Source organism: Salvelinus sp. IW2-2015, unplaced genomic scaffold (genome assembly GCF_002910315.2).
Source record: "Salvelinus sp. IW2-2015 unplaced genomic scaffold, ASM291031v2 Un_scaffold1045, whole genome shotgun sequence".
NCBI lineage: Eukaryota > Metazoa > Chordata > Actinopteri > Salmoniformes > Salmonidae > Salvelinus > Salvelinus sp. IW2-2015.
In genome coordinates this window covers 243,498-259,109 of record NW_019942700.1, presented here as the reverse complement: position 1 = coordinate 259,109, position 15,612 = coordinate 243,498, and the positions used below count along the sequence as shown (strand labels likewise).

At 42.9% G+C, this 15,612-nt stretch overlaps 1 protein-coding gene across 1 annotated transcript in view; it reads left to right on the top strand.

Annotated features, from left to right (window-relative positions):
- The window catches only part of LOC112069541 (ras-specific guanine nucleotide-releasing factor RalGPS1-like), a gene marked incomplete at its 5' end in the record, with an annotated part of 190,967 nt that overhangs the window by 108,641 nt on the left and 66,714 nt on the right, over positions 1-15,612 (top strand). The window contains 2 exons of the mRNA XM_024136878.2: positions 7,906-8,043; positions 15,494-15,587. Coding sequence (XP_023992646.2) covers positions 7,906-8,043; positions 15,494-15,587 — 232 coding nt within the window. The remainder of the gene's footprint in view (positions 1-7,905; positions 8,044-15,493; positions 15,588-15,612) is intronic.

The following is a 15,612-nucleotide window of genomic DNA, read 5'->3' as shown; positions in this document are numbered from 1 at the left end:
TTAACCAGATGACATGGTGTCTACCCTGCGTCCTGAACAGAAGAGCCTGGTATTATGTACAGTTACCAGATTTGAACATGTGTCATACCCGGGTCTTCTGAAACAGAATGAGGCCTGGTTATGTACATTACAGATACATATGTCATACCCTGGGTCTTCTAGCACCGAATGAGCCTGTTTTATGTAACAGTTTACCAGAGCATGTGTCATACCCTGGTCGTTCTGAACAGAATGAGCCTGGTTGATGTTAAGTCACGATGAGCGACATGGTTGTCAGTACGCCTGGTGGTCGTTCTGAACTAGACTGTAGCCTGTTTGATGATCGTAGTTACGGCAGATGACATGGTGTCATACCCCCTGTCTCCTGAACAGAATGAGCCTGTTTGAGCACTCATGTATTACCAGATACATGTGTCATACCCTGGTCGTTCTGAAACAGAATGAGCCTCGGTTGATGTACAGTTACCAGATGACATGGTGTCATTACCTGGGTCGTTCTGACAGAATGAGCCTGGCTTGATTTACACAGTTACCAGATGACATGTGTCATACCCTGGTCTTCTGATCACAGAATGACCTGTTAATGTACAGATTACCAATGACACTGTTCATACCCTGTCGTTATAACAGAATGAGGCCTGGTATTCAGTTACCAGATGACATAGTGTCATACCCTGGCTTCTGAACAAATGCAGCCTGGTTGATGTACATTACCAATGACATGGTGTCATACCCTGGTCTTTCTGAAACAGAATGAGCCTTGGTCATGATGTACCATTTACCAGATACAGTGGTGTAACCCGGGTCGTTCTAACGAATGAGCATTTTGATTTACAGTTACCAGATGAACCATGGTGTCATACCCTGGGTCGTTGAACAGAATGAGCCTGTTGATGATTGTGATAATTCACTGATCGAAACACCTCCGCACCTGATGCTCCTGACCTCTTTCTATGCTACTCAAACATACAAATCTGTCTTCTCGAACCTGCCATGTGAAAGCCTAACCACTATGTAACTCGTATTTCAGTACTTTAGCTTTGTCATTCGTTGGCCAGGAACAAACTTATTATAAAGATTGGCCCACCTGACCCGACTGATTATAATGACCGTTGGATTGTCTAACCAAGTAATTGTTGATGACTGGAGGATCAGAGTTGTGATTCAAAAACACTGACGTTGGTGCTTGCTGTAGCTCTCAACTACGGCACAGCTAGGAGAGCTCAAATAACCACCTTATAGTTGAACAGTCTTCTTTGAGTCATATAAACTCATTGAAATGACTTAGGAACTGTGCCCACTTTGGAGAGGTGTGTGTCCACTTGGAAACACTAGTTTAGTCCTCTCACTCAAACCCTTGTCATTTGTDTTGTCTTATGTTGCACCTACCACACATTTATCATGTCCCAATGTATCCAGAGTATTTTCAGGTTTCGTTATCGACAAATGTGGCAAAAAGTACAGTAAATGTAAAATGCACATAAAATCAACAGTGTAATGAGATTCAGTCTTGTGTCAGGGTAACTGTTGTCGTCAACTTTGGTCTAATAATTTTTCCATGATCGCCAAACTGTTCCCTACCATGCTTATGCATATGTATTTCATATTTCTTCTGTAAGAAACATTTAAATGTAGCCCTATCCATAATAGGCCAATTCCCACCAGTGTAAAAACCTCTAACCAACTATAAATTGTAGAAATGCTTATGCAAATATTGAAAGCATTTAATGAGGCAACTCAAAGATGTGCAAAATTAAAATATTGTTCCATTTACATTGTGTAATATATTGACGGTCCCTAACTATCCCGAGAGATAGGCTATCCAAAGTCAAGCGAACTTTGCCACGGTCGCACACCAGCCGGCTGAAGCTAATAGATGAAAGAAGTTGGCTAATACTAGTTAGCCTAGGTGACTTCAAGACAGAGTGAATGTAAAAACGCTTCCCACGTGCGAACACACACACACACACACACACACACGAGTCACCCACATTAAACCATAGTCCCGAAGACAACTCTCGTTAGGCTTCAGCAATGACCGCTGCATTTGTTAATGAACAAGCTAAAACAAAACGAGGGCAAATCAGTAAGTTCAGCCCCCGCTTTAAGCTGCTCTGTCGTTCTCACCGTGAAGTGGTTGTTTTTCCACGTTAGCTGGGTTTGTTTTTTGCCTGTTGTCCATTTTTCTACGCATGGATTTTAGCATGCCACATTCTGAGCAGGTCTACATCCTCCCCAAAAGGGACGGCTAAGGTTTCAGGGCTGTAGCTCAAAGCAACCTTTGACCCCAGTCCCTGCTCAATACATCTCAATCTGCTCTCCTCTTCTCTTCTCATCACATTCGTCTGACGAGGTCGCCAACAGAGGTGACAAAGTCGCCAACAGACACTTTGCAAATTTTGACACTAATCAAAAATGTCTTCTACTCCGCTTCGATGGTAGYGCCCCTGTTTAAACCAATTAGGGGGGGTATGGCAACATGTGGAATATATTGTTGGGGCAAATGAACCGCAGCTGCTGAAGTGGTCTAGTTATGTGTGTGTAGATGGGTGACGTCTCGTTTCTATACAAAATGTCTTCCAGAAAGGTTTGGAAAGATGATGCCAACCACCTCTCCTCCCTCTTTCCCCTGGGTCCTGGCCAAGTATCGGCCTGCTCCCCCAATCACCCTGAAAATACAACTGAACCATTCTCCTCTGTTCTCCTCCACTACTCTCTCCTCCTCCACTGACAGGCCCATTCTCCTCTGTTCTCCTCCACTACTCTCTATACCTCCACTGACAGGCCCATTCTCCTCTGTTCTCCTCCACTACTCTCTATACCTCCACTGACAGGCCCACAGTCTGACTCGAAAAACAATGTTCTTATTTGCCTTGTTGTTGTCGTACCCCCTTCCAGAAAGATGTGGAAAGATGATTCCAACCCCCTTGCAATTTGAGAGACAACAAACAAAGACTCACCGGCTTCTCTGCCCACATGTAAACGCAGTGTGACAATGTATACACATGCCTTATGGGTGAAAGTAGATGGTTAGGATACAGAGTCGAATGGTAGGAAAAGTCTGACATCCATTCAATAAAAAGGTCAGCAGATGTTTTTCCAGGTTGCGTTTCATGCGTGCCATGTTTTTCCTCTGCACAGAATAAGGGCAGGAAATGGGGAACAGTCCTTGCCGCTTCTCTACTAGTTTTGACTGTTTGACACATTGCAGAGCATGGTGTATTTTTGACTGTTTAACAATTGCAGAGCATGGTGTGTTTGACTGTTTACCATTGACAGAGCATGTGTGTTTTGACTGTTTGACACATTGCAGAGCATGTGTTATTTTGACTGTTTGACACATTGCTAGGGCATGGTGTGTTTTTGACTGTTTGACACATTGCAGAGCATGGTGTGTTTTGACTGTTTTGACACATTGCGTGCATGGTGTGTTTTGACTGTTTGACACAATTGCAGAGCATGGCTGTTTTTGACTGTTTGACACATTGCAGAGCATGGTGTGTTTTGACTGTTTGACACATTGCAGAGCATGGTTGTTTTGGACTGTTTGACACATTGCAGGGATGTGTGTTTTGACTTGTTTGACACATTGCAGGGCATGGTGTGTTTTGACTGTTTGACAATTGCGAGCATGGTGTTTTTGACTGTTTGACACTTGCAGAGCATGGTGTTGTTTTGACTGTTTGACACATTGCAGGCAGGTTTTTGACTGATTTGACAATCAGGGCATGGGTGTTTTGACTGTTTGACACATTGCAGAGCATGGTGTGTTTTGACTGTTTACACATTGCAGAGCATGGTGTGTAGTTTGACCTGTTTGACACATTGAGCGGCATGGTGTATTTTGGACTTGACAATGACTGTCTTCTGTGACATTCTGACGCCGTTTTTGTTTCTCACCACATATGAAGAGCATATTATATAAATTAAGTATAATGCCTTCAGAAAGTAGTCACGCGCAGAGAGTACGGATATGCCCACTTTGTCATACGTCAGACTGAGAACTAGTGACAGTATGTGGAATATATTCGGCAAGGCAACCTACTAGTGTTCTGTTGTGGTTTAATGTTTAGAATTACCGTGTTAGAGAATAGAGGGGTGTGAAGTACTTTGCATCATTTCGTGAGTGTAAAATCCTAGGCCTCCAGCCTGTAAAACAATAGCTGGCTGTACAGGAGGATTAAACAGGAGGATTGTGAGACAACACATGCTCAACAACAAAGACTAGGACAGCCTGAACTCCAACACAACAGTAAAACTCAGCATTGTGCTAAGAATCTCTCGTCTTAATTTCCTACCGCGTTGTATATACGATCAAACAGACATCTGTTCTGCTGTAGTTTCACCAGCACAAGGAGCATTCAGATCTGGGTTCTGTATCACTGTCTCTTTTATAAAACGGTTTCATCTTAAGACCTTTGTGCAAACTGTATATGTTTCCAAGATGCATGACAATCGTAGCGGCGGGAAAAAACGACACGTCTGGAACAAAGAGTCTATAAGAACTAAAGGTTAACAGACACGTCTGGAACAAAGAGTCTATATGAACTAAAGGTTAACAACAGACACGTCTGGAACAAAGAGTCTTATATGAACTAAAGGTTAACAACAGACACGTCTGGAACAAAGAGTCTATATAAGAACTAAAGGTTAACAACAGACACGTCTGGAACAAAGAGTCCTATATGAACTAAAGGTTAACAACAGACACGTCTGGAACAAAGAGTCTATAAGAACTAAAGGTTAACACAGACACGTCTGGAACAAAGAGTCTATATGAACTAAAGGTTAACAACAGACACGTCTGGAACAAAGAGCTAATATGAACTAAAGGTTAACACAGAACGTCTGGAACAAAGAGTCTATATGAACTAAAGGTTAACAACAGACAACGTCTCTGGAACAAAGAGTCTATATGCATAAAGGTTAACAACAGACACGTTCTGGAACAAAGAGTCTATAAGAACTAAAGTGTAACAACAGACACGTCTGGAACAAGAGTCTATATGAACTAAAGGTTAACAACAGACACGTCTGGAACAAAGAGTCTATAAGACTAAAGGTTAACAACAGACGTCTGGAACAAGAGTCTATATGAACTAAAGGTTAACAACAGACACGTCTGGAACAAAGAGTCTATAAGAACTAAAGGTTAACAACAGACACGTCTGGAACAAGAGTCTATAAGAACTAAAGGTTAACAACAGACACGTCTGACAAAGAGTCTATTGACTAAGGTTAACAACAGACACGTCTGGAACAAAGAGTCTATATGAACTAAAGGTTAACAACAGACACGTCTGGAACAAAGAGTCTAATAAGAACTAAAGGTTAACAGACACGTCTGGAACAAAGAGTCTTATATGAACTAAAGTAACAACAGACACGTCTGGAACAAAGAGCCTATATGAACTAAAGGTTAACAACAGACACGTCTGGAACAAGAGTATAAGAACTAAAGGTTAACAGACACGTCTGGACAAGAGCCTATATGAACTAAAGGTTAACAACAGACACGTCTGGAACAAAGAGTCTATAAGAACTAAAGGTTAACAACAGACACGTCTGGAACAAAGAGTCTATAAGAACTAAAGGTTAACAACAGACACGTCTGGAAACAAAGAGTCTATATGAACTAAAGGTTAACAACAAGACACGTCTGGAACAAAGAGTCTATAAGAACTAAAGGTTAACAACAGACACGTCTGGAACAAAGAGTCTATAGAACTAAAGGTTAACAAGACACGTCTGGAACAAGAGTCTATAAGAACTAAAGGTTACAACAGACACGTTTGGAACAAAGAGTCTATATGAACTAAAGGTTAACAACAGACACGTCTGGAACAAAGAGTCTATATGAACTAAAGGTTCACAACAGACACGTCTGGAACAAAGAGTCTATAGAACTAAAGGTTAACAACAGACACGTCTGGAACAAAGAGTTCTATATGAACTAAAGGTTAACAACAGACACGTCTGGAAAAAGAGTCTATATGAACTAAAGGTTAACAACAGACACGTCTGGAACAAAGAGTCTAATATGAACTAAAGGTTAACAACAGACAGTCTGGAACAAAGAGTCCTATATGAACTAAAGGTTAACAACAGACACGTCTGGAACAAAGAGTCTATATGAACTAAAGGTTAACAACAGACAGCGTCTGGAACAAAGAGTTATAGAGAACTAAAGGTTAACAACGGACAGATAAAGATCAAAAATCTTGTTTGATTTGTTGTAACTTTTTAGCCAACAGTCTCACAAGACTAAAGAGTACTGTACACAACAGTTTGTGATGTCCACGGACAGCTTAGATAGCCTGGTTAAAGCACTGTGAGCACAGGGTTTCAGTCTGGTTCAACCAGGTTAAGATAGCCTGTTAAAGCACCGTGAGCACAGCGTTCAGTCTGGTTCAACCAGGTTAAGGTAGCCTGGTTAAAGCACTGTGAGCACAGGGTTTCAGTCTGGTTCAACCAGGTTAAGATAGCCTGGTTAAAGCACCGTGAGCACAGCGTTTCAGTCTGGTTCAACCAGGTTAAGGTAGCCTGGTTAAAGCACTGTGAGCACAGGGTTTCAGTCTGGTTCAACCAGGTTAAGATAGCCTGGTTAAAGCACCGTGAGCACAGCGTTTCAGTCTGGTTCAACCAGGTTAAGGTAGCCTGGTTAAAGCACTGTGAGCACAGGGTTTCAGTCTGGTTCAACCAGGTTAAGATAGCTGGTTAAAGCACTATGAGCACAGCTTTTCAGTCTGCTTCAACCAGGTTGAGTTTAGGAGGAAAGTTGAATGGAAACCAAGCAGCCGTACAACATAAGACTATAGTTGGAATTAATGTGGTTTTGAGCTGGACTAAGAGGAGTGACACGCCCCAGTACTCAACACAGCTCCTCAATATGGTTGGGTGGTATGAAGATGTTCATACCGTCATACCGTTCCTGTACCATGTCATACCGTTTATGTACCATACCGGGTTATACGGTATTACCGAATGTGCACAGAAGGGGGCGCTATTTCATAATTGATTTATTTTTTATTATAAAATAAATATTCWTTATTGGTGCAGTTGTTAATTGTATTATGTGGATGGTATCAATTCACCCAGTCATTACAAAGATACCGGTGTCCTTCCTAACTCAGTTCCTGGAGAGGAAGGAAATCGCTCAGGGATTTCACCATGAGGCCAATGGTGATTTTTTTTTTTAAACGGTTACAGAGTTTAATGGCTGTGATAGGAGAAATCGGAGGATGGATCAACAACATTGTAGTTACTCTACAATACTAACCTAATTTACCGAGTGAAAAGAAGGAACCCTGTACAGAATAACAAATATTCAAAAACATGCATCCTGTTTGCAATAAGGCATTAAAGTAATACTGCAAAAAAAATGTGTCAAAGAAATTCACTTTGTCCTGAATACAAAGRGTTATGTTTGGGGCAAATCCAACACATCATATCACTGAGTACCACTCTTCATATTTTCAAGAATGGTGGTGGCTGGAGATTAATTCACATTTCAGCAGGACAATAACCTAAAACACAAGGCCAAATATACACTGGAGTTGCTTACCAAGACAACATTGAATATCCCTAAGTGGCCTAGTTACCGTTTTGACTTAAATCGGCTTGAAAATCTGTGGCAATACTTGAAAATGTCTGTCTAGCAATGATCAACAACCAACTTGACAGAGCTTGAAGAATTTTAAATATTGTACAATCCAGGTGTGCAAAGCTCTTAGACTTACCCAGAAAGACTCACAGCTGTAATCGCTGCCAAAGGTGATTCAAACATGTATGAATACTTATCTAACCAAGATACTGTATGTCTGTCACAATTAATATTAATGAAGCTGGGCACAGGATCTGACTAACTCCTTCCCTTCCTCTGGTCCCTCCCCTCTCCCCCTTCAGGCATCTACCTATTGGACATGATCTACATCGACTCGGCCTATCCGGCGTCGGATAGCATCATCGAGACCGAGCAGAGGACCAATCAGATGAACAATTTGCTGAGGGTGATCTCTGACCTGCAGATGTCCTGTAAATATGGTAAGAGTACAACATTTCCCTCATTTTTACAGACAAGTCAGCTTCGCCACGCAAAAATATATTGTTGTGCTCAACGGATGCCAGGTTAAGTAATACATGGTGAAAAGAAGGAAAGCCCGCTATATGGTATGTTAGATCAGTTATTCTATGCATGTTAGCAGCAGCAGAGGTGAAACCAACAGACTTGTTTCAGCGACAGAAGGCTATATAAACTCACCCAAAAAAAGAAACGTTCTCTCACTATCAACTCTGTTTATTTTCAGCAAACTTAACATGTGTAAATATTTGTATGAACATAACAAGATTCAACAACCGAACCGTAAACTGAACAAGTTCCATGGACATGTGACTAACAGAAATTGAATAATGTGTCTCTGAACAAAGGGGGGGGTCAAAATCAAAAGTAACAGTCAGTATCTGGTGTGGCCACCAGCTGCATTAAGTACTGCAGTGCATCTCCTCCTCATGGACTGCACCAGATTTGCCAGTTCTTGCTGTGAGATGTTACCCCACCCTTCCTCCAAGGCACCTGCAAGTTCCCGGCATTGTGGGGTAATTGGCCCTCACCCTCTGACCAACAGGTCCAGACGTGCTCAGTGGGATTTAGTCGGGCTCTTTGCTGGCCATGGCTGAAACACTGACATTCCCTGTCTTTGAGGAAATCACGCATAGAACGGAGCAGTATGGGCTGATGCATTGTCATGCTGGAGGGTCATGTCAGGATGAGCCTTGCAGGAAGGGTACCACATATGGGAGCAGAGGATGTCTTCCCTGTAACCACAGCATTGAGATTGCCTGCAATGTACAACAAGCTCAGTCCGAATGATGCTGTGACACCACGCCCCAGACCATGACGGACCTCCACCTCCAAATCGACCCGCTCCAGAGTACAGACCTCGGTGTAACGCTCATTCCTTCGACAATAAATGCGAATCCGACCATCACCCTGGTGAGACAAAACCCGCGACTCGTCAGGAAGAGCACTTTTTGCCAGTTCCCGTCTGGTCCAGCGCGTGGGTTTGTGCCCATAGGCGACGTTGTTGCCGGTGATGTTCTGGTGAGACTGCCTTACAACAGGCCTACAAGCCCTCAGTCCGCCTCTCTCAGCCATTGTGGACAGTCTGAGCACTGATGGAGGGATTGTGCGTTCCTGTGTTAACTCGGGGCAGTTGTTGTTGCCATCCTGTAACTGTCCCGCAGGGTGATTTCGGATGTACCGATCCTGCTGCAGGTGTTGTTACCACGTGGTCTGCCACTGCGAGGACGATCAGCTGTGCCGGCCTGTCTTCCTGTAGTCGTCTTCGCCATCTCACAGTACAGACATTGCAATTTATTGCCCTGGCTACATCTGCAGTCCTCATGCCTCCTTTGCACGCATGCTAAGGCAATTCACGCGCCGATGAGCAGGGACCTGGGCATCTTTCTTTGTTTTCTCGAGTCAGTGGAAAGGCCTCTTTAGTGTCCTAAGTCTTCGGCGTCTCAGACCGTCGTTTAAAGTGAAGACTGTTATTTTATCAAAATCAATTCTCTGTTATTATTATTACGTGATTAAACTAATCATGTAAATGTAATTTAACTAGGAAGTSGAGGCACCAAGGATAATCTTCAGATTACAAAGTTATTATTTTCCTAATATAACTTTCAGATATTTTAATATCTGATCAATTAGTATTTTTATTAATGAATTATTCTTTACCTCACGTCAGTCTCATTCCAAATGTCGTAAATTGTTGGTTATCTGCACGAACCCAGCCTTTACTATGAATCATCCATACAGCAATTGTCTTCATAATTTATTTACTAACTAACTAAATAATCACAGAAATGCACAAACAGTAGATCTGTTACTAACAAATGATAGGGGAGGTTCCCTAGTGGGCTAAGCCGATATGACGGCTTGGTGGACAAAGGGAAGTGGGTGTGGACTGAGCGGGAAAGACAAAAGCAGTCACTACACAGTTGATAATTATATTCATTGAAATGTTAATCCTTTGCACATGAACGCTCACTCATTCGGGAATAATTACAATCAATATATATTTACGCCCAGGTGTCGTCGTGATCTCTGTTGGAATTGTCAGTCCGTCTGCTGGAGAGTCAGTTCATCCTTCTCTCTCTCTTTTGGTTTCCCTGAAGATCAAAGTATTTAGTGGTTAGAATGGATACTTCAGAGTACCATTCAGAAATGTTCTCATAGAATAGATGTTTCGGCGGTTGTCGGTATCCGCATCCCAGGTTTACATCATTTCTAGCTGCAGACTAGTAATTAGTATCTAAGATTTGCTCTTATCCTGTTGGGATCGATAGTCTCAGAGTTTAACCATTTACATCCGTGTAGCCAATGCTCCACGTGGTATGGTTAGGAATTCAATAACTATTTGCAATCACAGCTCACGCTGTGGGTTTGCTTTGTCTTGGTACTCAAACCTATGCCACCTCAGTTTCCACCGAGATACGCGTAGTCTGAAGAGGATTTTCTTAGGAGGGCTTTTATTCGTAACAGTAGAAAAGGCGCTTCGATGACGTGTGATCATGTCTGTGCTCACGGGGGCGGGCCAATGACTTAGTTCAACTTTAAAGGGAATTACAATTATCTCCCATTAAAGGTTTAACATTACATCATTTCACAAATTGTTTCATCTTTACTCATTCATTGTATACAATAATTAGATGCAAACCTCATAACGGCGGCGCCTGTATAAACAGAGTTAGGGTAATGTGGCTGTTTTNCCTGTATAAACAGAGTTAGGGTAATGTGGCTGTTTTATCTTTCATGAGGTCACAAACATGAAACAAAACGGACCGGGTCGTAGATGGCTTCTCCACTGACCATTTACACATTCTCCAAAATATGGATATTTTTCCAGTCTCAAATTCTGTAATGTAGTAGAATTTGGCGGGAGTTCCTTTTGTTCTACTCTCTCTCCATACTGCATGAAAAGGGGGAGAGAGTCTCCGCCAGGAATTTAGATAACAGAACCTGGGTGTAGGAGAGCGTGAGAAGCTATGATCTATACCCAGAAAGGGCCACATCATGACAGGACATTGCAATTTATTGCCCTGGCCACGTCTGCAGTCCTCGTGCCTCCTTGCAGCATGCCTAAGGCACGTTCACGCAGATGAGCAGGGACCCTGGGCATCTCTCTTTTGGTGTTTTTCAGAGTCAGTGGAAAGGCCTCTTTAGTGTCCTAAGTTTTCATAACTGCCTACCGTCTGTAAGCTGTTATTGTCTTAACGACCGTTCCACAGGTGCATGTTCATTAATTGTTTATGGTTCATTGAACAAGCATGGGAAACAGTGTTTAAACCCTTTAAAATTAAGATCTGTGAAGTTATTTGGATTTTTACGAATTATCTTTGAAAGACGTCCTGAAAAAGGGACGTATCTTTTTTTGCTGYGTTTAGTATATACCAGTTAGTGAAGGGTTTCCTTATTGTCAGCTTCACCCCCTCAGCCACAATCACCCACAGACACCCTCAAATCTAAAATAATCTCTTATCGATGAAGGGTTTTTCAAACTACTGAGCCCAACTGAGGTAAACTGTACTGCACTGGCCTGGCTGCATCCGGCGTAGTTGCTGGAAAGGACGTATCAGATCCAGCACAGTTTGATTCGGGTCAGCATAATAGTGTTAACACTAGAACCGCCAACTGCCACTGACGTTTGATTTTGTAAAGAAAAGAATCCTGAGTGCCGCAGCGGTCTAASMKACTGCATCGCAGTGTTGTGGCATCACTACAGCCTGGGGTTCAATCCCGGCCGTGACCAGGAGTCCCATAGGGTGGCGCACAATTGGCCCAGCATCGTCCGTGTTAGGGGAGGGTTTGACCGGGGGGCTTTACTTGGCTCATCGCACTCTAGTGACTCCTTGTGGCGGGCCAGGCGCCTGCGGGCTGACTTCCGGTCATTAGTTGAACAGTGTTTCCTCTGACACATTGGTGCAGTTGGGTTCCGGGTTAAGCTTGCGGGTGTTAAAAAGAGCGGTTTGGCGGGTCATGTTTCGGAGGACGCATGACTCAACCTTCGCCTCCCGAGCCCATTGGGGAGTTGCAGCGATGAGACAAGATCATAATCAAAAAGTTGGGGAGAAAAAATAGGTTAAAATTACCTGCAAAAAATCTGCCCCTCCCCCCAAAAAAATCTGTCTTGCTCCTTCCCTGCCTTTCCCTAAATGTTTGTATTTTACACATCTCATTTGTCTGATTTTTTTTATCACAAACAGAAAAGTATTTAGAGCCTTTTTACAGTTTTTTCCCGCACCCATTTCCAATTTAACACCGCCAAGACAATGTGCTGTAGGACGTTGGTATCCAGCCAGGCTCCAAGACAATGTGCTGTAGGACGTTGATACCCAGCCAGGCWTCAAGACAATGTGCTGTAGGATGTTGGTACCCAGCCAGGCTCCAAGACAATGTGCTGTAGGACGTTGATACCCAGCCAGGCTRCAAGACAATGTGTGCTGTAGGACGTTGGCACCCAGCCAGACTCCAAGACAATGTGCTGTAGGACGTTGGTACCCAGCCAGGCTCCAAGACAATGTGCTGTAGACAATTGATGACTCAGCCAGCTACAAAGACAATTGGTGTAGGACTGGTACCCATCCAGGCTCCAAGACAATGTGTCTGTAGGACATTGGTACCCAGCCAGGCTCCAAGACAATGTGCTGTAGGAGTTGGTACCCAGCCAGGCTCCAAGACAATGTGCTGTAGGAATTGTACCCAGCCACAGCTCCAAGACAATGTGCTGTAGGATGTTGTACCCAGCCAGGCTAACCAAGACAATGTGCTGTAGGATGTTGGTACCCAGCCAGCTCCAAGACAATGTGCTGTAGGATGTTGGTAACCCAATCCAGGCGCCAAGACAATGGCTGTAGGACGTTGATACCCAGCCAGGCTCCAAGACAATGTGCTGTAGGATGTTGGTACCCAGCCAATGTGGCGCTAATGAGTCTCTCTCTCCTCACTGAATGAATGACAAATGGATGAATGGTGATAATTGTCCACATTACTTCACAAATTAATTCAAATTAGGTTCAACTGAAAATATGGAGGGTGACGAGGTTGATTTAATTTTGAGACGCAATAGTGTAATGATGAGTTTGTTATGCCTATTTATAAGCAGCAAATAATTTGACTGCACACCTTTGTAAACAGAAGCTGTTATAGGACTGTTTGATTTACTATAACTCTATTACTAATCAAATGTATTGTAAGGGAAACGAAAACATGCTAAATGTTGCAATAGTCCTTTAGAATAACTAAACTACACCGAAACTACACCTAAACTAGAATAATGCAAAAGATCTCCTTGACTCTATACAGGGAAGCAAACAATGACAGCCCACTGAATGAATGACACATGGATGACAAACTACACCCTAACTAAACCAAAACGAACTTTACACATAATAAGAGATATAGACAATATATATATATATATAGACAAGATTAAATTGACAATCTGGTGAGTGACAATATTAGGCCTAGCAGTTGTCAAATTGTACATGAGGAGATGGGCGGCATCTTGTAATTGACAGAGGCAGGGAAAGGAGCATCACTTTATCAAATCCTCCTTCAAAGTCAAATATTTAGATTTCTAAATAGTAGCTGAAAGAGCATGTTCTGCAGTTTCTATGACACTTACCTTTGTCAAATAACTCTCAAAATTKATGAAAACTGTGTGCAGTACAACCAATTTGTTTGCGGGGCTTGCTCGCACAAAGCGCCCACGATGTGTGATGACTGTGGACCCAAAAAGCGTAAAGAAAGACTAGATTTGATTAATTCGTGAAGACACTGGGTATAATAGCACAATGGTGTCTGATACAGTCAACAAATTACTTTTTATATCTTGTCATGAATATATTTCCACAAATATTTATTTATGCTATTCATCATTTACAATTGTTTATGCACTGGTGCTTCTCTTTAGGAATACTGGAAATAATTTCACCTGCACACCTGACGGGTTATATTATCTTTTTAGTTTCTTCTACTTTGTCAAAAGAAGCTGTAACTGGACTTTATTAGTTACTAGAACTCTCTTACTAATCAAATCTACAAGTAAAGTTGATCAAATGGACTACACTGMGATGTTTTTATCATAATAGAAAGGAAACTAAGTTATAGGCCTACGCTTTTTCTGTGACTTTGTAGAATTATACAAAACATATCCTCGACTCTACGTAAACAAATAACTATTGTTATTTTTTTATATTGATATCTGATGCATATGCTAAAGGAACGCCCGGCAACTTTCTCAACATTCTCTAGAGGGTACTGATAGACCGAAAGGCCAGGCGCGGGTTCTAGTGTTAAACGATATGAATGTTCCCTCAAGCCTGTATGATGGTAGTCCTGCTGTCCTTGCATGTACATCATCTGTAGTTTGCCTGCTTTGAAGATACTTTTAGTTAGGCAACACTGGCAAGAGCAAGCACATGTTTACTCCTCATTTCTACATTGGAACTGCGGATCAGATCTCAGATCCAAGATGTCTCTTCTACTGCAACAAGACTGAGCTCATGAACCCTAAAAGTGTTGCAATAATGTTTATGAAAGCCCATCAAATCCTGGCCTGGCATAAGACTTTTACAGTGTATATGAAATGTTGTGCAGAGTAAAGAACAAGCACAGTGAAACGAAGGGCAGGTTATTAATTCCAGTTGTAGTTGGCCTCGCTGCCATGGCAGCATTGTTAGCGGAGTTGGTTTAAATAAAGTAAATCCCTCATCGACGCACACAGAGATGAGCGGCAAGGCCAATGCCAGCGAGGTTCCGAGAACTTCCCCAGGGCCCGAACAAGATGGCAACCGCATGGGGCTGAAATGCACACATGTACAACCTTAACTCCCTACGACAGCTGGTAACAGCATTAAAATGCAACAACCAAACCGCTCAGTGTTCGCCCCCAGAGCTTACACGTCATGTCTCTCACGTACTGCCGGCTAGGCGCTAGCCATTTGCTTCACTCGGACCAGACTTTGAGGAGAGAACGGGGGAAGGATTACCCAGACTTCTCAGATGTTAATTTGCGTTAGAAGTAGAGTGCTGCTGATTAGAGGAATTAGGAGACTGTTGCCGATGGGAGGGGTTAGGAGACTGTTGCCGATGGGAGGGGTTAGGAGACTGTTGCCGATGGGAGGGGTTAGGAGACTGTTGNGATGGGAGGGGTTAGGAGACTGTTGCCGATGGGAGGGGTTAGGAGACTGTTGCCGATGGGAGGGGTTAGGAGACTGTTGCCGATGGGAGGGGTTAGGAGGAGATACTGCTATCCGTGTTGCAGTAAATGTAGCTCAACAAATAACACATAAGAGGAAGACAATGAAGTGTTCCAAACCGTCTCTCTCTCACTGTCTGTCTCTCTCTTGGTCTCTCTGGTCTTACTGTCTGTTTTTTGTCTTCCTGCTACCCTCTCTCCCTCCCCCATACCACTTCCCCCCTTCACAGATCACCTGGTGACCCTCCCCCACGTTCAGAAGTATTTAATGTCCGTGCGCTATATCGAGGAGCTTCAGAAGTTCGTAGAGGACGACAACTTCAAGTAAGTGGGAGTCCGCCCCCCCGTC